Here is a 24,188-nt window from a genome sequence, read left to right on the forward strand (position 1 = left end):
ATGGTGGACACATGAGCTGCTGCAGCTGTAGGCTTCTTTCTTCGTGTTCCTCCTGTGTTTGGGAGGCTCTGCACTCTCTTATAGTTACTTGGATGTTGTCTCTTTCATGTATGGTGGGATCAAAGTTCAAGGTGAGGACAGAACTTGCTCTGAAATGAAGTTTAATTTAGCTGAGAAATAGCTGAGTAAGATGGCACCAAGCACCACAGTATCAGTGACTAGGGGATTGTTTCCTATTTGTTTCACATAAAACCTGTTTTAATTATAAGTGACTTTTTTTTCCTAGCCTGAGAGCTTATTGGTGTGAGAACTTACCTGGTGTCTTGTGTAATGCAAATGCTTTGTCAGACCTGCTCTCTTTCTGTCGTGGAGCTGAGCAGGCTTCAGTGGACTTCCCTGAGTCTGAGGGAAGGGATGTAGCCTTTAGATTTTTGAGAGATTATTGTATTGATGCAGTTTTTAATGAGAGCAGATTGGAGTCTCAGTACATCCAGGGAAGTGAGCAGGTCCTGTGGGTGAAGAGCTGCTCTCTACATAGACTTGTTCTAGAGATGCATGGAGCTTTTTGGATTTAAATCCTAGGACAAACAGGAACAAAAACAAGGCTGGGGAGAATGAGCAGGTGAAAGACTGAAACTAAGGGACAGAGGTTGTTCTCTCCCTCTGAGCCCTAACAGTTTGCTGTATTTGATCACCTGCAGGAGGAGAATGTGATTTTTTAAGTGAATTATTGTCTGAGCGAAACAGTTTTTGTCATGTAAGGTAATGACATGAATGCTTTTAAAGGACACTTTGCAAAATTTAGCAGCTAATGAGACAGTGGATGAATCTGAATGATACTGATCAAGACTGCTCCCTCCTCCCCTTTCTGCCTGTCACAGACATAAATATGTGTCATGAAGACATAATAGTAATGTATCAGATGATATCAAAGTCTCATTGGACTGATTTACATAAATCCTTATTTCTGCTTTTGTAAACCTCCTTAGAATCAGTCTGTCTGTCAGGCTGCTACACAGACTATGGATAATTTAAACCAGAAAAAGTTCTCAAATAATGAAAGAAGAAACAGCAAGTGGACAGCAGAGGTGGAAGAGCAGAAGGAAAAAGGTAAAAATAAATGGTTTTAGATTAAGGCGCTTTTTTTGTTTTGTTTTGTTTGCTTGGTTTTGTTACCAGCCTCAGAGCTTATTCAAGATAAGGCATCTCTTTAGGCAGTGAGGGGAAAATAATCATAAATAACAGTGCCAAACTAAGCTAGGCTCAAGGTAGCAAAGGTGTGTTTTGTGAAGAAAGTACGTGTTTTCCTGCTTTGTGAATGAGGCTGAGAGAGCAGGCCCCTTACTGGGGTTTTTGTAGTAAATGGGAAGAGGAATAAGAGAAACTAAAAGACTTATCAGAGCTACCCTAAATTAGATCCTTTTGAAATTCTAGAGTGTGTGGCAGAAAGTGCCAGTGGGGAGGAGCATTAGGAGTGCTTACTAGAGTCAGTTAAGAGAAAAGCAGGTAAAAGTATTCAATGTGGCGTGGTTAAGAATTCACATACAATGGCACAGAAAGGGGAGAAGCTGGTGTACAGAAGAGTTGGAAAAAACCCCTCTTTACAGTAGAAAGATCTGTGACATGCTCAAAATTTTGTTTGGGTTTTCTCCCTCCCCCAGTCAGTTACAACACTTTTTAGCTTTCTCAAAGCTCTTCCTCTTCTGTCAGGAAGCAGAACATGGCAGTAATAGATGAAAGCTGTAGCTGTCAGGAGGTAGTTAGTAAATCTTTGCTAATTGTAATTGATAGTGTTTGATGGGATTTTAAAATTTTATTTAGGTTTTAATTTTTTGTCCTGTCAGCTTTGCCATGACTAAAAACCAAATTTGAGCTTGGCTTCTTCCACTTTTTTTTTTCGCCCCTGACTAAATAAAATTCAGGCTCCTTAGCCTTCTCATAGAAGTTGCTCCTTCCCTCCATTTTTTAAATTTTTTGTTGTGTTTCCTTATCTCTGGCATGTGCTAGTCCCTCTTACAACATGTAATGCTTTATTGAATGGTCTCACAAGGACCAATCTTGCTTATTTTTCGTTCTCCAAATGTCTGAAAACTTGTTTCCTTTGAAAAGTTGTTTCATCAGCAATGCCAAAAAGAACATTCATGGTAGAGAAAGCTCTTTACTACAGTGTCATGATGGATTTGGCTGAAGTGCATGGCATGTCCACCTTTCTCTGTTTTTGTGACACTCAGGATTGCATTGCCCCTTGTGAAATTTGGTTAACAATGCTATGGGAATAAACTGTACATCCTTCTGAGTATTTAAAGATTCCTGTTGGTGCTTGGGGAATCGGCAGTAATTCTCATTATCAATATTGTTTTAATTTCCGTGTTGTCTAGTTGTGATGGTGCAAGTACTAAGCTTTAAAAAATACGTATCTATTTAGTGGCTACTATAAAACTTATGGGCATGAGTTTGATTGACAAGCAGTGGTAACCAGATTTAAACATAAACCAGAATGTGAAGAACTTGTACAAATCTTATGTGAAGATTATGTTGCAATTATTTTTTAACACTGTTTCCTCCACCAAGGTGTTTGCTGGTGCTTGAGAAATTAAACTTTCTGCAGCAGTCTGAAAACTTTTTAGATATTTTGAACCACTGAAACCTTCTAAACTGCTCTTTTACTCAGTCAAAAGTAGACAAGAGTTTGAGCTTCTGTTATCTTAACACTTGAATATGGAAATGCAGATCAGAACCTTTTCACTTTAAGCAAAGTACAAACATACTTCTGTTTCATTAGGAGCAATTCAGGATGAATATGTTTAAAGGGACAGCTGTGTTTCATTCCTGCTTCCCTCAAGCATCACTGAAATGGTTAACAAATATCAGTAAAGAGCTGTAGAGCTTGGAAAACCCAGGTTGAACCCTGTCACTGTCCTTGCAACTGTTTGTTTTAGGATGCTTTGATCTTTGATAAAAATAGAAGTTTAAGTTTTCTGAAGTAATATGTGCTCAGGTGCAGGTTTGGTTTTGAAAGTTTAATTTTGGAAAGACAAACTTTAACTGGCTTAAGTTGTGATGGCCATAAGTGGTGTAATGGTTCATTTACTAGGTTATGTCTTGGTGTTGCAGAGTCAAATTCCAGGCAGATCCACTTAAGTCAGAAGCTTGAGCCAAATTCATCTGAGGTAATCTTAAAGAAAAGACCAAATTTTTTTTTAATGTTATTGCTTCTCTGATACATGATTAGCAGAGCAATAGCTGCCTTTAGAGCCGTGATTGCTGCTGCTGCTTTACAGCTTTTAAAGAAATAATCCTAAGTTTGGAGGCTTGTATTTCTGTCAGCTTTCCTCAGCCCCTGTAACCCATAATTATAGTCTTTCTCTGCAATCTGAGTTCTCAAATCTGGGCTATCGAGAGAACTTAAGAATCTGGATTTGTAATTGCTTAGTACAGTCTGTACTTTCAGTATAATGGGACCATACAAGATTTGATGTTTGCTAATAGCTACTGTGCTAACAGACCATGAGCTCTGAAGTTCAGTGAAGATTTGTGGCCCCTTGTTGCCTTTTAACCTTTGCTGTCCTTTCAATGAGCAAAATGTTACACTAGTATAATAGTGATTGGGTGCTTAGCCCACTTTGTATGGAGTGTGGTTTACTATTTTTGCATAACTCTTTGTAAAGTTAATCTTACTGTTAGACTAGCTGTGTCTGTTGTTTCTGACTTTGCTTTAGAAGAATAGTCAAGATGAGAGCTATCCAAAAGCTTCGTCTCCTTTGGAACAAGTAAAAACAGATTCTTCGATGCTTGCTGAGCAAGTAAGAAATGTTTGTTTGATTTCAAAGTTTTCCAGTCAGGAGACTTCAGACAAAGGGGAGCTTCATCACAGCCACGTATGTATTGCAATACTGGCTTTTAATTACGTAGTAATTTCTATGGTGATAATGCTGAAATTCCATATTTACAGTTAGGAATCTGTTATGTCCAACTTAAAGAATGTATAAGGACAACTAGTGCTAGAAAAGTAAAAGTATATCTATTCTCTTCTGAGAGAGGGGTTATTTCAGATCTTTCTACCAAGTAAACTGTGCTTTTCGCTTTAAATTCTTTGCTTTTGCCTTTTCAGGTTTCTCCAAGGTTATTGGTAATGGTTTGTGAGGGTGGCTTTTCTTTTGGGTGGGAGATACTTGACTGTAATGCTTGTGGGGGTGGTTACAGCACCGATGGCTGGCTGTGGTACAGGCATGTTCTGGATAGAGCTCAGGATCTCAGGTCTCTTTTGATGTATTACAAGTTAATACTTTGCTGTGGTGATGGTGGTAGTCTGGATAATACTGAGTCATCAGTTTTGGTAGAAGTCACGCACACTGGGGGTCACCAACAATGGTGTGCTTTTAGAATAATTGAATGTGATTTCTTTGTTTTTATAGAACCTGACGGAATGCTTACCGAGCGTAACTCCAACACCCTCACCAGTCTTCTCTGAGGTGCATTTACCTCCAGCAGTGCCTTCTGTACCAGCCATCGTGCCAGCTTGGCCAAGTGAGCCAACAACCTATGGACCAGCAGGTTTGAAGGAATATTAACATAAATCAGAAACTACTAACCCTGAAAAATACTTTAACTGTCTTACTAAATTGAAGATATTTCCAGGAAACACTGCCTCATATAAATTCACATTCCAAAGGCAGTCATTCATGGGAATATAGCTTCTCACTGCTGAAAGCTAGTGAGAGTTCTGTTAAGTCTTTGATAGCCTGCATGTACAGTTTGCTTCACTCCCAGCCTGAAGGTGGAAGCGGGATGTGTACTCAATTCTCTGTTTTTCCTCTAAGTGGGATAGCATTGAGTTTTGAGGATCTGCTAAAGGTAGAGCACATTGTCAGCATGTTGAAACTTGATACATGTTTTTGTGCTCTGTGTCGTATGTAATAAGACTAAGGACTCAGCTTGGGGCTTGTATGTCTGGAACTAATGAGATCCAGTTGGACCTGAGCTGCAAAGCCAGTATAATGGGTTTTTTTGTGCTGTGCATATCTTTTGGTGTGTGGAATTGGCTTAGATTCAGTATTGCCCATTAGATCAGGAGCTGTATTTTCTCTCACACTGCTGTGTTTCTGTACAAGGACTACCTTTCAGATCAGCATACTTTGTTCACATGATACATTAGTAATCCTGTCATACATAACTATGTCTGTGACAGAAGATGCACAGCCCAGTAAACTGAGCTCAGATTTAGAGTTAACTGAATTTCAGACTGTAAATGACTAGTCAGAATGAGAACTTCAGGAATTCACAGAAGAATTTCAGTTCCCCCATTTTTCCCCTTCATATTCCCTTCTGGCATTTGTAACTTTAAAAATAAATATGGGAACAGTTTAGCTATTTCTGGAAAGCTTGGCTTACCTGTTTCATTCTTTCAGAGAACTGTTCTCTTCATTTGGAAGCTTGCTTTTCTGCTGTCATTTTGGCTTGTGATTATATATGTATTGATGCATGTATATATTTTTTATATCTAAGTGTATCTATATGTATGTATGTCGGGTTTTTTCCCCCTCTGTAGGTATTCCATCCCAAATACCTGCTTCTTCGTTGATGCCAGGACCAGCAGCGGGACCTGACTCTATTGTATCACAGGCTCAGGTAACATCTGCTTCAGTTGCTGGAGTTCCTGTGTGGCTACAAGCAGTTAACCAGCCTTTAATGCCTTTGCCTCAGACTCTGAATCCTTACCAGGATCCGCTCTATCCCGGATTCCCTTTAAGTGAAAAGGGAGAAAGAGCCGTTGCACCCTCTTACTCCCTGTGCAATACTGGGGAAGACTTACCTAAAGGTGAGAAGGTCTGGGTTTTATACCATTTTTCCTAATAGGTTTTCTTTTCTTAAAATGTAGATAAAGGCAGCTTGCTTTGGTCCTGTTGTCAGTCCTTGTCAAAAGATCTAACTGTTGTCACTCCGTGGTTTGAGATGTGGGAGGGGATATTGAATAGAGCTGTAGCTCTTCAGTTCACACTGCCAGCATATCCTGACTGTTTGAAGTGGTCACATCTGGAAATCTGATATGATCATTTTGTGGTTCTTAGCTTGACCCACTGTAACTTGAGGTTTTCTGAGTGTAAAGAATTAGCTTTGGAGAACTGCTTCCTGATACAGTGACAGGTTTGCTCATTTAATTTAAAAGCTTGGAAGCTGTTGAGTGTTTCTAAAACAGAGGTTTTGGCATGCTACAAATGCAAGATATGCTCATAAAGAACATCTCATGTCTGACTGCATGGTGGTTTGTTTACTGAACTCTTTCTTTGTAAAATAGAGGTTCAGTTCCACAGACTCTTAAAACTGAAATTTAAATTGCTGTTGTGTTCTAAATATCTGAACTGTGGCAAAAAAAACCCCAATGAATCAATGAAAGCCATACAAGCAGCAACTTAATACCAGTGTTTGCTACGGAAATGGAACTCTATGGAGGGACTAATTTTTGTATCAGATGAAATATTTTAGGTCTTAATAAATCTTTTTCTGGCTTTTTTTTTTCTTTCTAGATAAGAATATTCTTAGATTTTTCTTCAATCTTGGTGTGAAGGTAACTCTTCAAACTTCATTATGTTTTTTTGTTTGTAATACCATAAAGATTGTTTGTAAATGCTTGGTAGGACTTCGAGTGCAGAGGTTTGGTTGCTGCAGGCTCTACATTTCAAGTCCCTCTTTAAATTTGAAATACTTTATTTTTCTCTTCTGTTAACTGAGATTCCAGCAGTGGTCCAGAGTGCAGTTCAAGTCAATAGAAATCAACTTTATCTGAACAATAGTGAGAGCTATTGGCTCCCAGTTGTGGCTGTACAGTCAGCAGAATGTGCTTTACAAAATCACAGATAAATTGAGTGTGAAGATCCACTCTTTCGGATGCAGGGTATAGGGAATGAGAAAATGCCCTTAAACTTCAACTATGGCTGTGTACTGGCAAAACCACTGCAGTACAGATCCCAAGGGACACTCCCTTAAGTAACCTGCATGTCTGTCCTTTCTGCTCAGGTTGATGACAACAGTATTTTACTTTTAACCCTTTCAGTAATTATAACAGCAGTTGATGTGTAAATGTGATGCAAATCTTTGTGTGGCTGGGGAAGAGGCTCATCCAAACAATCAGCATTTTCCATTACTTGGCAAGGACTAGTTGTTTGTTTAGTTTCTCCTTTCTGCACATAAAAATGTTCCTTTTTTGCCTTCTTACTCCTTCTGTCAGGCAAACGATTTTGAGCAAGGTGCTGAGAGCTCTTGGGCTTATTCCACATGGCTTTACCCATAGCAATGATTCCTTGGTGTGTGGGCATGGAAACAGGAAAGGTTCAGCACAGTTTACAATGTAAATTTGGTAACACTGTGCCTAATACAAGTGTCTTTGCTAAACGGGAAATCCATAAGTCATTAATTAGCAAGTATCACTGCAAAGTATGTAAACAGCATGTGTTTCATAAGCTGACATATGTTTGGGACTCTCCTTACTGGTACTTTGGATTATCTGGGATCTCGTCTGTCGTTCCGGTGCTCCAGCACCATCTGCTGGCCTCAGGACCACGATCTAGTGGCTGTGCTCCTCTGCTGGTGTCACAGGGTACAGCAGACCCAGGAACTGGGTTTCTGCATTTCTCTGTCTGCTGGTGTGGTCCCAGTTCCTGCCCTGCTGTTATCCACACCCTTCCAGCTGCATATTCAGAGGAAATGGACTATTCCCATGGAGGGCAGGTCTGGGTAGGCTTTTCAGGATAGTTTGCTCCATGTTAATGCCGGTTCATTAACATGGAGTAGAGAAAAGGGAAGGGGACAGACACATCAGTGTTGTTAACATGGCTCGTGTTCACTACCAACACAGGAGAGGCTGCTGCTGAAGGGGCTTTGTGTCCACTGGCTTTTCCACCACCAGCTGGAAAAGTGCCCTGGATATTCTAATGAAAGCTATATCCCAAATTTTTGAGAGGGCTTCTAAGAAAGCTGATCTGTGGGTTATGTGGATATATATGGATTTCAATCTACAAATAGTCCTCAGGGAAATAATCTAACTTTGGGTCTCAGTGTAGTCTTTTTTTTTTTTTCAGTGAAAAGATGTGTATGGTATGGCTTCTTGTTGTTTTGATTATTATCCCTTTAGAATTTTCAAAGCAGACTGGTAGAATGAATTGCCAATTAATAGGGGGGAAAATGAATTTAAAATGTTTGTCTTCAAACGCATAGCTACAGCTTGACTTAATAGCACTGTGTTTAATTATATAAAAATTGTTACTTAAGTTTTCTTACTGGTCATAACTGTTGTCCATTTCAACTGCATTTGGAAGGAATCAAAAAATAAGAACACCATCCCAGAGTCCTAGGATTTAGAACTGAGTGCACTGTAAATAAAACTACCTTTTATTTCCTATAATTAACTGGTTCAAAATGGTAAATGACTGATGTGCTTTTATGTCTGTCTGAACATTTAAAAGACCAAGTCATTGATTTTTTTAAAATTTTTTTCCCCCTGCTGTCTTGCAGGCATACAGTTGTCCCATGTGGGCACCCCATTCTTACTTGTACCCCCTGCACCAGGCCTATTTAGCTGCTTGTAGAATGTACCCGAACGTGTCCCTCCCTGTGTATCCGCACAACCCCTGGTTCCAGGAGGCTCCGCCGGCTCAGAACGACAGCGAAGCTGCGCGACCGAACAGGCACTTTGGTGTTCAGAGCGAGGCCAGATCCAACGGCCAAATTCCACAGGTTGACAGCAGATCTCCATCACTGCCTCTGATTATACCCACAGCTCAGGTGTCAGAAAGCCAAGGACAGGTCTGCGTAGAAGCGGAGAATCCAGCGCAAGCTCTTCATGCAAACTATGAGGAGTCCCTGAGAGGGAAAAATATGTTCCCGCAGCCACCCTTTGGACACAATCACTTTCTAGGAGCTGTTCCAATAGCACCTCCTTTCTTTCCTCACTTTTGGTATGGGTACCCAGTTCAGGGTTTCATTGAAAATTCGGTAGGGAGACCCAACGTTGTCATGTCACCTGAGGACAAAGAGGCAGCAGCTGGCACCTCTGCCAACATGTACGTGGGCAAAGAAAGCAGCGCTCCGGTGCCTGGGGCGAACTGTGCAGAGCAGCTCCTGAAGAACAACAGGAGCAGCGGCTCCAACACCGTCCCGTTCCCTGTGGCTGGTGCAGGCAGCCAGTGCAGTGCCCCGAAAGACACTTCAGCCAGGGCACCTCAGCTGGAGCAGACTTGTCCTGCGGCTGCTCCCAAGCAAAAACCAGCTGGGCAGCAGCACCGTGCTCCGCAGGCTCCGCAGGCTCCGGGCACGGAGAGGCAGCCGGCAGCGCCCAGCTCTCAGTCACCGCTGGCAGAGCCTCCAAAAAACGAACTGAAAAACAGCATTCCCAGCCGCAAGGAGAAGACTGGTAAAGGTAGGGATTCCAAGGGTGCTGGTAATCTGCAGATGGAAAGCAGGGCACAGAGAACGAGGGAAGAGAGTTCCGAGGATGAGAGTGAAGTTTCCGACATGCTGAGGAGTGGTAGATCCAAGCAGTTCTATAACCAGACTTATGGAGGAGGCAGAAGGCCTAGACTGGACAGGGGTTATTCCAGCAGGGGAGGATACCAGTTCCAAAGAAATGAGGAGGCCTGGAAAGGACCACCTGGCAGAAGCAGAGACGACGGCTACCAATATCAGCGGAACTTCAGAGGGCAGCCATACCGGAATGACAGGAGAAGGGCAGCACTGGGAGATAATCAGAGGGGGCAGCAAGCATAGAGTGAGTGGATAATTGAAAAATCTGAAATGCAACATGTAATTTGAAGTAGCAGTTTAAAATCTTAATTTCTTCTTAGTGAAGTTCAAGGATACGTTTAACTTTTGGCAAATAAAGACTAGGAGGACGTGAAGTCCTAGCATAGGGTTTTTGGGGGGATTTTAGAGTTTGTTTGGCTTAGCAGTTTTTCCTCAATGTCAAATTAGAAAAAAAACAATATAGGTTTAGTGTTTTGGTAATTTTTTTCCCCACAAAGGTTTGAGTTTGTGATAGAAGATGGATATGTACGTTTACTAGAGTGACAAATTATAGCATTTGACATGATCTAGATTCTAAAATTGACGATAACATTGCACCAAATATAATTGTATATTTTATCATACAATGCCTTAGTTCTGAACTGAGCTAAAGGAATTCTCAGCCTACTGCACTGTTGTCTCTGATATGCTTCCAACCCAAAGGCCTTTCATCTCAAAAAGAAAAAATATCTGTCAAACTTGAATGTTTCTCTTGTGTGTTACACGTATGGCAGCCAGCTAACCCTGTGTCTTAGGTATGTTGTATATAGTTCTTTTCATAATCATAGGGTATATTTTTGAATTTTAAAAAGCATTTATTTGGTGAAATCAAAATCAAGACGAGCAGTCAAGAAATACCTGTGTATGAACTGATAAGAATGGCTGTTTCCACCATGAATTCTTCTTAATGCTGGTGTGACTAGAATGGTGCCTATGCCAACTGAATAATTACAAAGACAATAAAAATGTAGATGCTATGCATTTCCAAAATAATTCTGCATCTGTTATAATAGCAGAAGTTTTTTTAATGCCACTTTAACACTAATGCACTGACAAATCCTAGATATTTTGTGAGGAGATGCATAAAGTACGTGTTACGTTTTTTTAAGTTTGTACGATTGAGCTACTGTTCAGTATTCCTTTGTTGTTGCACTGTTGATGTTTTGCATGTACAGCTCCTTGCTGGAACTACTTTTAAAAGCAAGATGGGGAGTCTCTGTGTGCTCTGCTCTTCCCTACAATTCGGAAGAAAGTGGCTTCTGCCTTATATTTTTACACTGTGTCAGAGTTCTGATGCTGTTTCTTCTGACCCCGATTACGATCTCCGCAGTGTTCCTGTTGCCTTTGCTGTTTGGATGTTCAGCTGTCCAAACCTGGAGAGTGCAGTGTGCACAGTATTCACTCAGCTCCGTTGCTCTGTAAAATTTAACTGTTGTGTATATTTTTATATCTCTGTATACAGTAGTGTAAGTGATGGTACCCCTTCATTCGTGTCTGAGATTGTGCACCCTTGGTGAGGAAACCAGAGTGATAGTTACATGGTAAAGAGTTTGTTTTCAGATGCATGCTGTGTATAAACCCCTAATAAAAATAAATGTTTGTCTTTTCACTTTCTTTCTAAATTATATTTACATTCTTTAACCTGTGCAATGATGTTAAATGAACAGTGTTGTTTTGATAGAGCCACTTGTAGACAGCAGCACCTCGCAAGCTGCAAACAAAGGGTGTACGCTGGATTTCTAGTTTTTATTCGTGGTGGTAGGGGTCCTGCTGAAGGCATTTGGTTTTTCTTTTTTTAATCTAAATACCTTTCCATTCAGAAATGTATTCAGGATTTCAAGAGAGGTAATCTTCAGTTTTTCAGCAAGTACTGAGGGATTTAACAGTTGTGGTTCTCTGTTTACCTCAACTACTTTCAGAAACTTAAAGGGGGCTGCTTATTGTGTTTACTGGTAAATTTTTAACTCCAGAGTACCCCGGATTTGTGCAGCAGTCACTGAAATAATCATGCTGTACTACAACAGGCAGTTAATCACAAGCCTTGTTGCAAGACTGAAGGCAGTAACACTTCCTCCAGAAACTCGTTCAGGAGGAAACAGTGGTGAAGAGAGGAATGGCAGTAACTGGTAGGGATGTGCTTTTAGAATTCACTTTTAAAAAGTGACAAAGTATTTCAGCTGGGCCTGTGTCCTGCCTTGCCTACTCTAAATAAAAAAAAGGACAAACCACTCCTTTCTGTAACTTGTGAGGCAAAAATGTAAATAAGGAACAAAGCCATGTTTTCTCCCATGATGTTTTTCACATCCTAATCAATGAAGGCAGACCAGAGAACTGCTGAATGGAAAACATTCTTCCTTTTAAGATGTACAGCTGGAAGTTATTTTTACAATGCACAGGGACAGAGGATTAAAAAAAGATGTAGCTACCTGCTGTTACATTCTTTTTACTGCATCTTTTGTGTGTGCTACAGTATGAGAAAAGGTGTGTGTGACATCATATAAATATACACGCTTCTGAAATGGTAATTCAAGAAGTGCTGCAGTGTCACAGAAAAGTTGTAAGTTAGGTGGATATTTATTTATGAAACCCTCATCCAGAGAGATTCAATCTTTTTAAAAGAGGAGTTGCTCCTGTAGCTTGACATTCTTGGTAAGCTTCCCTCTTATACATAAAACATTTTTTTTAAAATGAGGAAGTTCAGTCAGTACTTGGTACATGAGTAGGATATATTGAATTGAAAACCTCCCTTAAATTCTGAAAAATCAGGAGACCCATTTGCACAATTTCAAGGTGGTCTATTTTGAAATTATTACACTGAAAATATAGGGCTGTGTCACCAAAGTATAGAAAGTGGCAGTTTTACTTGGACTAGGATGTATATACTGCTACTGGTCTCGGATGTTAAACGCAGCAAGAGATTTTAAGCTCCAAAAGATTAAGTGTTCTAAAACCTGATTTGAGCCATCTCATCCACAACTGTTTAGATTCCAATATGCATGTCTATATGCCAGTTACAAAGATGCTCAGATTCAATATTTAGTCATCCAGAAAGAAGTAGTTTCCACTCTTCTTTTGTTCCACATCCTTAAGAAGAGAAAAAAGATCACTGTTACTTGAAGTAGTCTTTGGCAGACTTGAGCATAGCTAAAATAAAAGACACTTATTAAACTCCTTTCTACTTTTCTTATTACTCTTAGTAGTTTCATGTGTTGTTTTCCAGCACAGCAAAACTACCAGGTCAGTCTTCATTTTGCTCCTTATTTTAAAATCTGGCTTCATATTAAACAGTCGTGGCTCCTTTACTGTAAAGGTGCTTCTCTCTTACCTTGATGGAATTGAGTTTGTTTATTCTTGGTCTGTAATTGTTGGGGTCTCTTCTAAAAGTGATTTCAAGCTGAGATAAAAATTTATTCATTCCAGCCAAAAGAGTCTGCGGACTGTTAAGAAAGAAGAACATTTCAGCTACATTTTCAGAGTTTTATACAGTTACAGGCAGCTTTATCTCCACCCTGAGCTCACTGAGGACTGGAAATGTGAATGTGAGCTGTATCTGACATACCAGGACGTGCTACAGTTTTAGCCAAATACTGTCTCACTACTCTCATCTTTCAGCAGTATCTCCCAGTGGCACTACAGGTCTTTGGCTGGCGACCTTTGCACCCTTTTTATTTTGTATCCACGTGTGTGTGCTTGCACGCTAATTAACATTCAAAGGAAAAAACCCAAGTTGCACCACAAGCAAAATATGACAAAGATCATAACATACCCTGATGCTGAGGAACAGTTACATGCTTGTGATTTTTAAATTCAAACACGCTTTCTTCCAAGGAACACCATCAAAGCCAGGGTAGCAGTGGGTTGTAGATACGTTGTAGACTAACATGTTTTACTTCACCTGTCTTGTGCTAAGTACTTGGAAATTACACTGTTCTAAAAGCCTGGTTTCTAATAAGGCTGCTCTTCAAAAAGCCTCTTAATTCTTTACAAGAACAAAAGCAGATATATCAAAAGGGACAGCTCTGAAAGAGTAAAACCTGGGTAAGTGTACCTGGCATGTTGCTGTCGAGACTTGCCCACAGTTAACCTTAGCACACTGCTTTCTTTTAATCCATCTCAAAACTATTTTCATAAGCAAAGTTTACGACTGGTACTTTTTTTCATTCCTTGCAATCGATGCCACTAATTTGTTCTCCTCTGGTCATAATTTAGCTGTTGTGCAGTTGCTTAAGGCTAGTTCGAGCCAGGAGCTGGTCTAGGTCTCGGGGCCAAACTCTCATCTCTGGGTCCAGGCAGCCTCTAAGTGAGGGTCAATCCAATTTTCTTTTCCACGATTCAAAACAAAAACTACAACCCTCAGGATGCTCTTAGATCACTTTAAATGCAGCTTAAGTTTCCTTAAGCAAGGATGTTTCTCTGTATTTTTAATTATGATCTTGCTTACTAATCCAAACGATCTTACCTGTTTGCCAGTGTGTTCTTGGAAGGAATGCCATCAAAAACAATCACACGATCAGCAAGATACGTAGCCATGATAAAATCATGTTCTACTACAAAAGCTGTTTTTTTAGCATGGAGAATGAAACTGAAATGGGAAAAAAAAAGAGAGGTTAATGTAAGTTTATCGCAAAACTCCTGCCAATCCCAGTTCCCTTCCCCACCACGTGTACTTTACCGTTTAATGACTCTGGCAGCCATCAGACGTTGTTCAGAGTCCAAATATGCCGAGGGCTCATCAATTAGGTACACATCTGCAGGTTTACCCAGACAAAGAGCTAATGCCACACGCTGCAACTCACCACCAGACAGTGTTTGAACCTATTGGTGCGAGGGGAACAAGGCCATATTTACTTCAGGTACAGGTCAAGAGTTAAAGAGAAGTTAGGATGTTGTTTCAGGCAATTGATACCTCCTGGTCAATGATGTTTTCTATCTGGAGAGGTTTCATTACATCAGTTACAAACTGGGGGTGTGTATAGGCATCTCTGATCTTCTCGTGCAGTAGCTGACGGACACTTCCCTATCAAAAGAAAAATGCTGCCACTCAGTTTTATGCACCACAAGAAAACAAGGAGAAACAGAATTAATATTTTGTTCCAGGTATAAAAAAATTCTACATATGTACTACAAACATGCTTTTTGTAGCAAACACAATACTTAATAAATAAGGCTTAAACGTACTGTAGATTTAGGGCTGATTTTCTGTGGTTTGTAGCTGACATTTAGAACTGGGACTTCACCTGTAAAAACACAAAATTTATAGTGTAAACAAGAGCCTTTCCAGTATCTTCAAATAAGTTTCAGCTAAGGTATGACACATTATTACCTCCTTCATCGGGTGTAAGTCTTCCTGCAAGCATTCGGATAAAGGTTGTTTTGCCAGTTCCTAAAATAAAATGCAAGTTACAGATTAATCACTTTTTAGTAATTTAGACCTCCAACAATTAAGTCACTGATAAAAAAAAAAAGGCTTAATGAGTATATTTTAAAATTAGGCTGCTTTGAGAATTCCTATATTCCTACATGCAGCAAGCAGCACTTGCTACTACTTGCTTTTTCAAATGGAAGAGACATCTTAAAACTACCATAGTCTAGACTTGTAGCTGAGCTCACCAGGTCAGGCACTGTCCTGCAATCTCAGTTCTTACAACGGGGTAACAGACAAACACAGTGGCATCGTTACCACTCAGTAACTTCACGGTCTCGCTATTAGAGAGCTAAGTCATGATGTGAAATCTTCACTAGGAAACACGCAGTTCAACCTGACTCAAACCCAATAATTTTGAAGCCTGGCTTCCAAAGTGAAAAAGGACTTTAGGAGCATATTTAGGGTTGGAAAAGTAGCTTCCAGCATAAATGCACTTACCGTTTTCCCCTAACATCACCATAATTTCAGAGTCTGTGAATTCTCCAGCTACTATGGATAGTTCAAATTCTCCCATCTTTTTTTTCATTCCTGGGTATTTGTACATACACATCTTTTTAACCTCTTCTTCATTAGCTGTCTCAGCCACTTTAAATACCAGAGATGCATCTCGAAACCTTAGGTTTTCTGTTGGAACATAGCCATCTAGGAAAATGTTTATGCCTATGACAGGAGGGAAAAAAAACATTAACAAAGGCCTACAAAAACTAAGAAAAAATGAATTTCAATTCCTGACTGTAAATTCTTATCAAGTAAGGAGAATGCTGGATTTTAAATGGCATGCTAAAAGAAGCAACAAGACTTCCTCTTTTAAAGTGTGTACGTTATGCAAATTGAATGAAGAAAAATCTTACTAAATTACAGAATGGCTGTAGAAGCTCTTCCTGAAAACCCACTATTGGTGATGGGGGGGGGTTTAAACAAACTAGTGCTGTTGGACCCATTCTCACAAAACCAGTTACTACTGAGTCTCAGTGCTCCAAGTGTGGACAATTCAGTTGAACACTACGTACCTCTGTACTGTGCAAACTCTCTCCTGCCTTTCTCTACTATTTAAAAGGTCTTTTGTGTAACTCCACTGTTTACAAAACACCTGCAAGTATTAAAATTACGTCCATAGCAAGAGAAAAAGGGCATTTCATAATTAGGATTTCTGGGTTGAGTTATAAATTTAGGATCATGTAACACAAATTCTGCAGAAAATAAAATGGTAGTTTTTTTGTTGCTGAACTGTAACAGGAAAAAGATATGTTTGTATAAGAGACGACTGGCATTTTGATATCTTTTTGGGGTATGTTTAAAAAGAGAAATATGGCAAAAATTACCTTCTCTTACGCTGAAAGGCATAGTAACAACACCATAAGCACTTGGCACACCATACAGGCAGCAGATAAAGTCAGAGAGATAATCTAACACACTCAGATCATGCTCCACAACAATAATGTACCTGAAAAACAGAGCCAGAGAGATGCTTTTTTACTTCAATGCAAAACACTTCTTCTTTCTTTCTTACTCTAGCCTTGCACAAACAAAAGCTCTCAACGTGTTTTTTATTTAATAGGCTTCTTTGCTTTAAACTAAATACATCTAGTTAGTGTACCATTCTGAGAAGTCAGCACTTCTGGGGTGATGGACTGGATATTTCTTCCCTCTGTAAGCAGCCACATATTATTACAGTCTAGCAAAACATTTAAAGCTTGTATTTACCTGTCAGGGTTTATTAGAGATCGAATAGTAATGGCAGCCTTCAAGCGCTGCTTGACATCCAGGTAGCTGGAAGGTTCATCAAACATGAAGCTAGTCCCAAAAGAAAGAATCAAGTCTTAGTGAATGCAAGTTTTCTGCATGTTCAAACACAACATTTCAACCATTAAGTAAATGGAAATTAAAAATTATCATTATTTGTACTGAGAAAGGGAGACAAAACATGAGAATTATGTACACCTGCCTTGAATCTCTGTAGACTGTCACATGGAAGTGTTAAAACAGTTTAAGTATTACTTTGCCAAAAGCTCTGACAAAGTTATCAAAAGTTACAAAAAATCAGCAGTCAGGAATCACATGCACTCAGCTGAGTCACCTTAAATTTAACATGAACTGAAAAATGGAAAAATACTTAGGAAAACTGGAAGGACATCTTCCAGAAGAGTAAACCAAAACAAACAATAAAAGCCACTTGAAACCCACACCAACCAAAAAACCCCCAGCCAAACAAAAAAAGAGCAGTCCAAACAAAACAAAACCAAAAAATTCATCAAAGAAAAAAAAAACCAAACCCCATAACTCTTCTGATCTTGCTTTCTTGGTCCCAATGAGTCAGGAAACAGCACAGACTAGACAGTAATTTCCTGGTTGCAAGACAGGAGAAAAGGGAAACAAGTTCCCAGAGGTGGGGAAGCATCTGTACCTTCCTTATTCAGAGAGGCTAAGTGAGGTATGCCATCAAACAGGAAACATTTATGGGGGATGAGGGAGAGGTTATGAAGTTGTGATGCTGAAATTTAACACTGACTTCTGAAATCAGCTATTTCCAGTCAGATGAATTAAGGTACACTAAACCCAGAGAATATATATCTGGAGTAAATATGGATCTCAGCTGATGAGTTGGCAAAAGAATTAAAAAAAAAAACTTTAAAAATATTAATAATTAAGTATTTTTTCAATATTTCAAACAAATGTATTATTTTTAGCAATAAAAGTAAATTAGAGGACCAGACTCTGAAATAGATTATTACAAGCAATGCGTAACAGAAGTAAATTAAACATACATATCAGCCTTCTGAATGCAAACAACTGCACAAGCAAATCTCTGAAGTTCTCCTCCTGAAAGGTCCTCAACATTTCTTTCTTTCAGATGGGTTAAGTCTGCAAATAAGTGGTTTAGATGTTATAACCAACACAACAAACCATATTTTTATTACCTACAGAAAAGTGTATAAACACAGCAGACATCCTACACAGAGGAAAAAAAACAAGAGGTAGAATAAGCATTCAGTTTATACAGTATCAGTATCATAACAGTGAGTCCCAGCAAGTTGTGGCTTCTCTGCAGAATTATCTGTATGGCTGCTTCTTATCCTGCAGAAGGATTCCATTTGTATTGCTTTTTTCACCATGTATTTGGTAAAGATTTCTGGCCCTAAAAATAAACTATACCAGTTTTAAAAGGGTTTTTTTTGTCAGACTTGGCTGAAGAGTTCTGATCTTTAGCAAAATCAAGTCCCTCAAACATTACAGCAAATGGGTGAAGCCAGTATTTTCTAGTCAGCTTAATGATCAAAAAATTTCAAGAATATATTGTAAATATATATAACATATTATGTATATATAATAAAGTGGGACTCAAAGCCCACCTCTTGGTGGCACAATGCAGCCCCATCTCTACTACCCAGATCCACCAAAGAGAATCCTGTTGTTAATTTAGCAACACCTAATTTAGTAACAACTAAATTCAAAACACCTACAAAAACTTACCAGGGCAGGACTACACAGACGTTCTTATTAATTGTATTAAGCTCAGAAGTCATTGTTACTCCCACTGAAATCAGATACATATGGGCTTTAGGGGCAAGGGGGTGTATTAGGGTAACATTTTCTATATGCTGTGGTTCTCCCCAGAGGGGATGCTAACATTTTGCCACAGTTGTAAGCAAATAAGAGCAGCAGCTGGTAAGGGGCATTTTTCCAGGTTTAAAAACAAGCACTTTCTACCATGAAACAGAAACTTCATTAGATCCTGTTAACTAGCATATATCAATTAGATTGCCTTTCCACTAGAAAGTATTATTTGTGTGGGTTCAGATATGCTTACAGCATGCCCTAGGCTTTAAAGCACCTTTACTTTTTCCCCTTTTTTGAAATTGGTATAATTTACATCTTCTATGACATTACACTAATTTTATTTTGCCAGTAAATATGAATTTCTCCAATGCTTTGAAATGTGACTTTACAAAATTACTTACCAAGCTGCTGACATACAACGGTTTGTGTCTTAGTTTCATCCTTCCTATCCAGAATTGATCCCACTGTTCCCTGCATAATAAAAAAATAAAATTTCTGAGAATACTGGATTTTTATACTGAATTATGCTGCTAAATAAAACCTTTAAACACCAGAGAAGTACTACAGAAGAGGCTCCCAGCCTTCTATTACCTCATGAAACTTCTCACCTTTGCAGCTTTAGGAATCTGGTCCACATATTGAGGTTTAATGATAGCTTTCAGGTCATCTTCCAGGATCTTGGTAAAATAATTTTGTAATTCAGATCCTCGGAAGTAAGTCAAAATTTCTTGCCAGTCAGGTGGATCCTGTGACAAAATTAAAGCCTGTGTTTACTTACACCATTAAAAAACCTTAATTTAAAAAATCTAATTTTAAAATTCCCATCAATACAGCAAATAGAATATGCTTGTAAGATAAAAAAACCCAACAACAACCAACCAAACAAACCAAAAACTCCACAAAACCCAAAAACCAAACCTGAATAAAAGCTAGTTACCAAGCTGTTAAGTTGCTTCTGCAAAATTTCCATTAAGGGAAAAAAAAATCATAAAATTGCAAAAACAAAGTTTAGATATTATTTTCCAGGTGTGACCAGCCTTTTCAAAAAAACATTTTAAATCTGCACAGTTAAGAAGCTACTGAACTGAACTTACTGCATGATGGAAATGACAACATGGATTAGTGTAACTACACTTATTAGCTATCTTGATATAGCTAATCCGAAGGAAAAGGATTAGACTGATAAATGCAATAAAATTTGGCAATTTTCTCTGGAGTAAGTCACCGGCTGATAATAAGGAAAGTGCCAACGTCCTCACAAATTCTGTTGTGCCCACAGAAACAAAAATTCAGTCCAAAAAATATAAACACAGCTATCTAGATTGCCAACTCTATTTTACTGCTGATACATACATCATATTTTCCAAGATTTGGCTTCTGTTTTCCAGCTAAAATTTTCAAGGCAGTTGATTTTCCAATACCATTGGTTCCAACCAATCCCAGTACTTCACCTGGACGAGGGATAGGCAACCTGTACACAACACAGATAACTTTGGATTATATTAATGCCATCAGACACCAACAGTTGCTGGTCGAGTAAATAACACATTTATCTGATTATTTCAGCCTACTTTGCTTACTTGCCAATTCAAACTAAGTCAACACTCCTTAAAAACAGAAGTTCATAAGAAATATTAAAGGGCAGTCTGTTTTTTAAACAGAGGCCCTGTCAAATGAACACTAACATTTATTTCAGTATAATACTTTTTAATAAGAAAAATATAAAATTAACATTCCAAAAGGAAGCTACCAAGGTAAGAACCAAGAACACTTTGATATGCACTATGTTTAGGCTGTCAAAAACTTGAAGTTTTTTGTCTCTTTTATAGTTATTTGAAAAACAAAATACCTGTGAAGTTTGAAGGCATTGGCACAATATCTATGTGTTGTTTCTTTCTCCAGGTTGCTTGGTAAGTTAACAATTGACAAGGCTCCAAAAGGACATTTCTGTAATTGAAATAAATTATAGATTACTAGTCAGCAAACAATTTATTAACAAAAGACCATGTTCTCTACTGCACCCAGCTGTGCACTTACATTTTTAAATGAACTTATATCAAATTTCATTTACAAGGTCAAATTGCCAAAAAAATTCTATATCACATTTTTCAAATTAAGTAGTCAGCAATATAGACTGTCAGTCTACAAGTAAGGCACGCTGCATATATTCTCCATCTCTTTCACAAAAACCACCTTTCTCCTGCTAGGCGTCTACAGACACAAACCAACCAACCAACCCAAACAAAGTCAATCAAAAATAAAGCCACAAAAAAAAAATGTTACAACCCACACCCTGCAACCCAACCAGTTCAGTAAACTGACACAGTTCTTCACTTTCTACGAACAGTAACAGTTAACTAAGTCTGATTAGTCCAGAAAAGAAAACTGCTTTTTTTCAAGTTACAGTATGCATTACTAAATATAACAGCAAAATAAGGAAAATGCAGCCCTTTAAATAAAGCAGCAGAACTTTTACCTTGATGCAAATACCACAACCAATACAAAGTGTTTCTGAGATCCATGCTATTTTGCACTGTGATGTGACTTCTATGCAAAGTTTTCCTGGTGAAAAAGAAATAAGATAAGGTCATTTGAGTTTCTGGTGAATCAGAATTCTTGCCAGTACTATTAAATTTCACAGAGGAGCACATAACTGATGAACATTCACTGAAGGTTCAGATCTTTCAAAGGCTTGAAAAGTGCCATTATTACTAGAATTGTTCATGCTTTCAGTGATGTTTCTAAAGGCTTTAGGAAGCAAAAGCTTGAATGATACATAAAAAACTGGCAATTATAAAAAAATCATTCATTTTATTAGAACTGGATTTAAAACTTCTCCAATTGCTTAAATACTTTGTTGAATTGTCTCTCTTACCCATTCGAACCACAGGACAACTCTTCTTGCATTCCTGACGACATTTCTTTGGCTTACACTTGTCATGGTTGACTATAGCAATTCTTGTTAATTTGTCTGCCATAATGCACAATTTAGGGTTAAACACATACACCAATTATGAGAAGGAGTAAAGGGAGTCTTCCAGATCCTAAGGGAAAAAAAAAGAAAAAACCCAGAAGAGACCATGTTACTGCACAGAGAACACACAGATCACAAGTTATTACTAGTAGAATTCAGAGATGAAAAATGCAAAATCATTTGATTTCTCTTTTAAGCAACATGGCTAACAGGGCAAAGTCTCAGATACAAGCAGTAAGAGTACTGACGTGTAAATAATTGCAATAAGTCTTTAACATCAGCTTTCCATCCCACTACTATTTCTCCAGTGTAAAAATAAAAACGTGATTATATCTGAAAATGGATTTGTTTTCAAGGAAAGCATGTAAGAACAGAACCTATACTACTGCAAACTTCAGCTTCACAACCTGCCTTGTGTAAAGCACCCTTGTTCACACAACAGTATCTGATAAGGTCAAATTGTGACTGCAACTATTACTCCAAGAATATGGTTATATATACATTTACAAACTGTATCTCAATATTCTGTATTAAAAGATTAAAATACTCTAAAATTTAAACCGGTTTTAAAAAGGGAAAATTTGTAGTTCCATATAAAAAAGTAAACCAGGCAATGTGAACAGACATACGTGATGATGTTTGACTGATCTTGAGCTTCATTACTATTTGAATAACTATAGTTACTTTATGCATTTCCTAATATGGCATCAATGCCTAACAATATATTTCAATAAAAATAAGCCAGATTCTTTATGAAGAAGGCAGGAAGGCTCCACAGGCTGGATCAATGGGCCAAGACCAATGGTATGATGTGCAGTAAGGCAAAGTGCCGGGTCCTCCCTTGGGTCACAACAACCCCCTGCAGCGCTACAGGCTGGGGAAGAGTAGCTGGGAAGTGGCCCAGCAGAAAAGGACCTGGGGGTGCTGGTTGATAGTGGCTGAACATGAGCCAGTGTGTGCCCAGGTGGCCAAGAAGGCCAGTGGTATCCTGGCTTGGATCAGCAATAGTGTGGCCAGGAGGATGAGGGCAGGGATTGTACTGGTGAGACCACACCTTGAGTGCTGTGTTCAGTTCTGGGCCCCTCAGTTCAAGAAAGACATTGAGGTGCTGGAGCAAGTCCAGAGAAGGGCAACAGAGCTGGGGAAGGGTCTGGAGCACAAGTCCTATGAGAAAAAGCTGAGGGAGCTGAGGCTGTTCTTTAGCCGGGAGAAAAGGAGGCTCAGGGGAGACCTCATTGTTCTTCACAGCTACCTGAAAGGAGGTTGTGGCAAGATGAGAGTCGGCCTCTTCTTCCAGGTAACAAATGACAGGACCAGAGGAAATGGCCTCAGGTCGCACCAGGAGAGGTTTAGATTGCATATTAGGAGAAATTCTTCAAGAAAGGGGTTATCAAGCATTGGAAGGGGCTGCTGAGGGAAGTGATGGAGTCACCATCCTTGGAGGTATTTAAAAGTATAGATGTGGCACTCGAGGACACAGGTTAAGGGACAGTGCTGGGTTAACAGTGGGACTTTTCTAACCTAAAAAATTCTATAATTCTGTGGAGTACTAGACAATTAAATGTTCCTGAAATCACAAATAAATGCATGCAGAGAAGTGAAATTAAGACTTGTATTCCTCTCTATGACAGTCTCTTTCCTTGCTTAGCTGTTTGTAAGCACTGGATTGTACTGGGAGTGTAGAGCACTTTGTACTAAACAGCTGCAGCACAGGAAGGGAAGGACAGAGAATTTTAAATCTTGATAGATAAAAAAAAGTGGAATGTGTTTTAAAGTAGATTTATATTTCCTTGACTATATTCACTCATAATATTGAAAATAACAACAATAATTTTATCTTCCTTTGAGCAACACACACCTAAGGACAACTCCCTCCATTCACCCCTGCTCTAAAATAAAAAACAACTGAATTATGAGGCTCTTGGAAGATTACAAGATATTACAGATGACAAACACATTTTTTTAGGTCAAAAGAAAGGCCACAAATAAAGTACAAAGCACTTCCATTTCACCACCACTAAATAAAGGGACGGCAGCCCTACAGATGATGCCAATTCAAAATCATCTCAGTGCAATATGTATCAGTAGTTCAAACACATAACTGGAAAAGAGTCTTGAAATACTTCAGGTTTCCACACAGCCCAAAGGTGCAATTTCATCCAAGAAAAGGATTCCAATATTTTTTATTAAAGGAAGTATTTTTCTGTTGGACGTCCAGTTCTTTGCTTCACCAAACTAAAGCAGCTTGCAGTAGTTTATAGACTATATTTACCACATACAATTACATGAAGAAAGATTGTGACTTTCAAACTCCTGAAGGAAGCAAGAATAAAACAGGTGTATGGCACATTTACCATGGTAAACTCCATCCTTCCCTAAACTTCAGTTGTGGAACTACAGAAACTAATGCAATATGAAAGAAAGGAAGAGACTGACATCTAACAAGGAGCAAAGGTCAGAAAAGCAGATGGTATTGTCTCTTTAAATCCACTACTACCATAGTTATGAATATTTTAAACAGTTCCTTTTAAAAGTGGTAGTCTTATTCCTCTTTTCAATTTCCAAATTATTTTTGAACTAATGTCAAAAGATAATTCTTCATCAGATATAAATGAACATAACTATTAGTTACACTGCCAACCTTACTGTGGCAGCTTCTACTTCCAATATTTCAAT

At 38.8% G+C, this 24,188-nt stretch overlaps 2 protein-coding genes across 7 annotated transcripts in view; one reads left to right on the plus strand and one right to left on the minus strand.

Annotated features, from left to right (window-relative positions):
* The window catches only part of OTUD4 (OTU deubiquitinase 4), a 27,919-nt gene extending 16,755 nt beyond the window's left edge, over window positions 1-11,164 (plus strand). The window contains exons 15-22 of one of the 4 annotated variants that reach the window (XM_027692769.1): window positions 990-1,110; window positions 3,115-3,170; window positions 3,720-3,878; window positions 4,416-4,554; window positions 5,549-5,628; window positions 5,704-5,818; window positions 6,525-6,565; window positions 8,509-11,164. In XM_027692769.1, coding sequence (XP_027548570.1) covers window positions 990-1,110; window positions 3,115-3,170; window positions 3,720-3,878; window positions 4,416-4,554; window positions 5,549-5,628; window positions 5,704-5,818; window positions 6,525-6,565; window positions 8,509-9,759 — 1,962 coding nt within the window. In that variant the 3' untranslated portion in view covers window positions 9,760-11,164. Of the gene's footprint in view, window positions 1-989; window positions 1,111-3,114; window positions 3,171-3,719; window positions 3,879-4,415; window positions 4,555-5,548; window positions 5,819-6,524; window positions 6,566-8,508 lie in introns of all 4 variants that reach the window. The other 3 variants (XM_027692767.1, XM_027692770.1, XM_027692768.1) reach the window with 3 other exon arrangements.
* ABCE1 (ATP binding cassette subfamily E member 1) overlaps window positions 10,780-24,188 on the minus strand; it is a 17,612-nt gene continuing 4,203 nt past the window's right edge. For 2 of the 3 annotated variants that reach the window (XM_027692773.1, XM_027692772.1), the window contains exons 2-18: window positions 21,414-21,582; window positions 21,015-21,100; window positions 20,388-20,485; window positions 19,892-20,009; window positions 19,147-19,284; window positions 18,940-19,009; window positions 17,746-17,842; window positions 16,685-16,774; window positions 16,303-16,424; window positions 15,419-15,640; window positions 14,879-14,938; window positions 14,734-14,792; window positions 14,462-14,572; window positions 14,228-14,370; window positions 14,015-14,137; window positions 12,881-12,992; window positions 12,111-12,639 (exon numbers count right to left, since the gene is read on the minus strand). In XM_027692773.1, coding sequence (XP_027548574.1) covers window positions 12,592-12,639; window positions 12,881-12,992; window positions 14,015-14,137; window positions 14,228-14,370; window positions 14,462-14,572; window positions 14,734-14,792; window positions 14,879-14,938; window positions 15,419-15,640; window positions 16,303-16,424; window positions 16,685-16,774; window positions 17,746-17,842; window positions 18,940-19,009; window positions 19,147-19,284; window positions 19,892-20,009; window positions 20,388-20,485; window positions 21,015-21,100; window positions 21,414-21,516 — 1,800 coding nt within the window. In that variant the 5' untranslated portion in view covers window positions 21,517-21,582 and the 3' untranslated portion in view covers window positions 12,111-12,591. Of the gene's footprint in view, window positions 10,791-12,110; window positions 12,640-12,880; window positions 12,993-14,006; window positions 14,138-14,227; window positions 14,371-14,461; window positions 14,573-14,733; window positions 14,793-14,878; window positions 14,939-15,418; window positions 15,641-16,302; window positions 16,425-16,684; window positions 16,775-17,745; window positions 17,843-18,939; window positions 19,010-19,146; window positions 19,285-19,891; window positions 20,010-20,387; window positions 20,486-21,014; window positions 21,101-21,413; window positions 21,583-24,188 lie in introns of those variants that run through there. The other variant, XM_027692774.1, reaches the window with a different exon arrangement.

Source organism: Neopelma chrysocephalum, unplaced genomic scaffold (genome assembly GCF_003984885.1).
Source record: "Neopelma chrysocephalum unplaced genomic scaffold, ASM398488v2 Primary Assembly neopelma1_88, whole genome shotgun sequence".
NCBI classification, from domain to species: domain Eukaryota; kingdom Metazoa; phylum Chordata; class Aves; order Passeriformes; family Pipridae; genus Neopelma; species Neopelma chrysocephalum.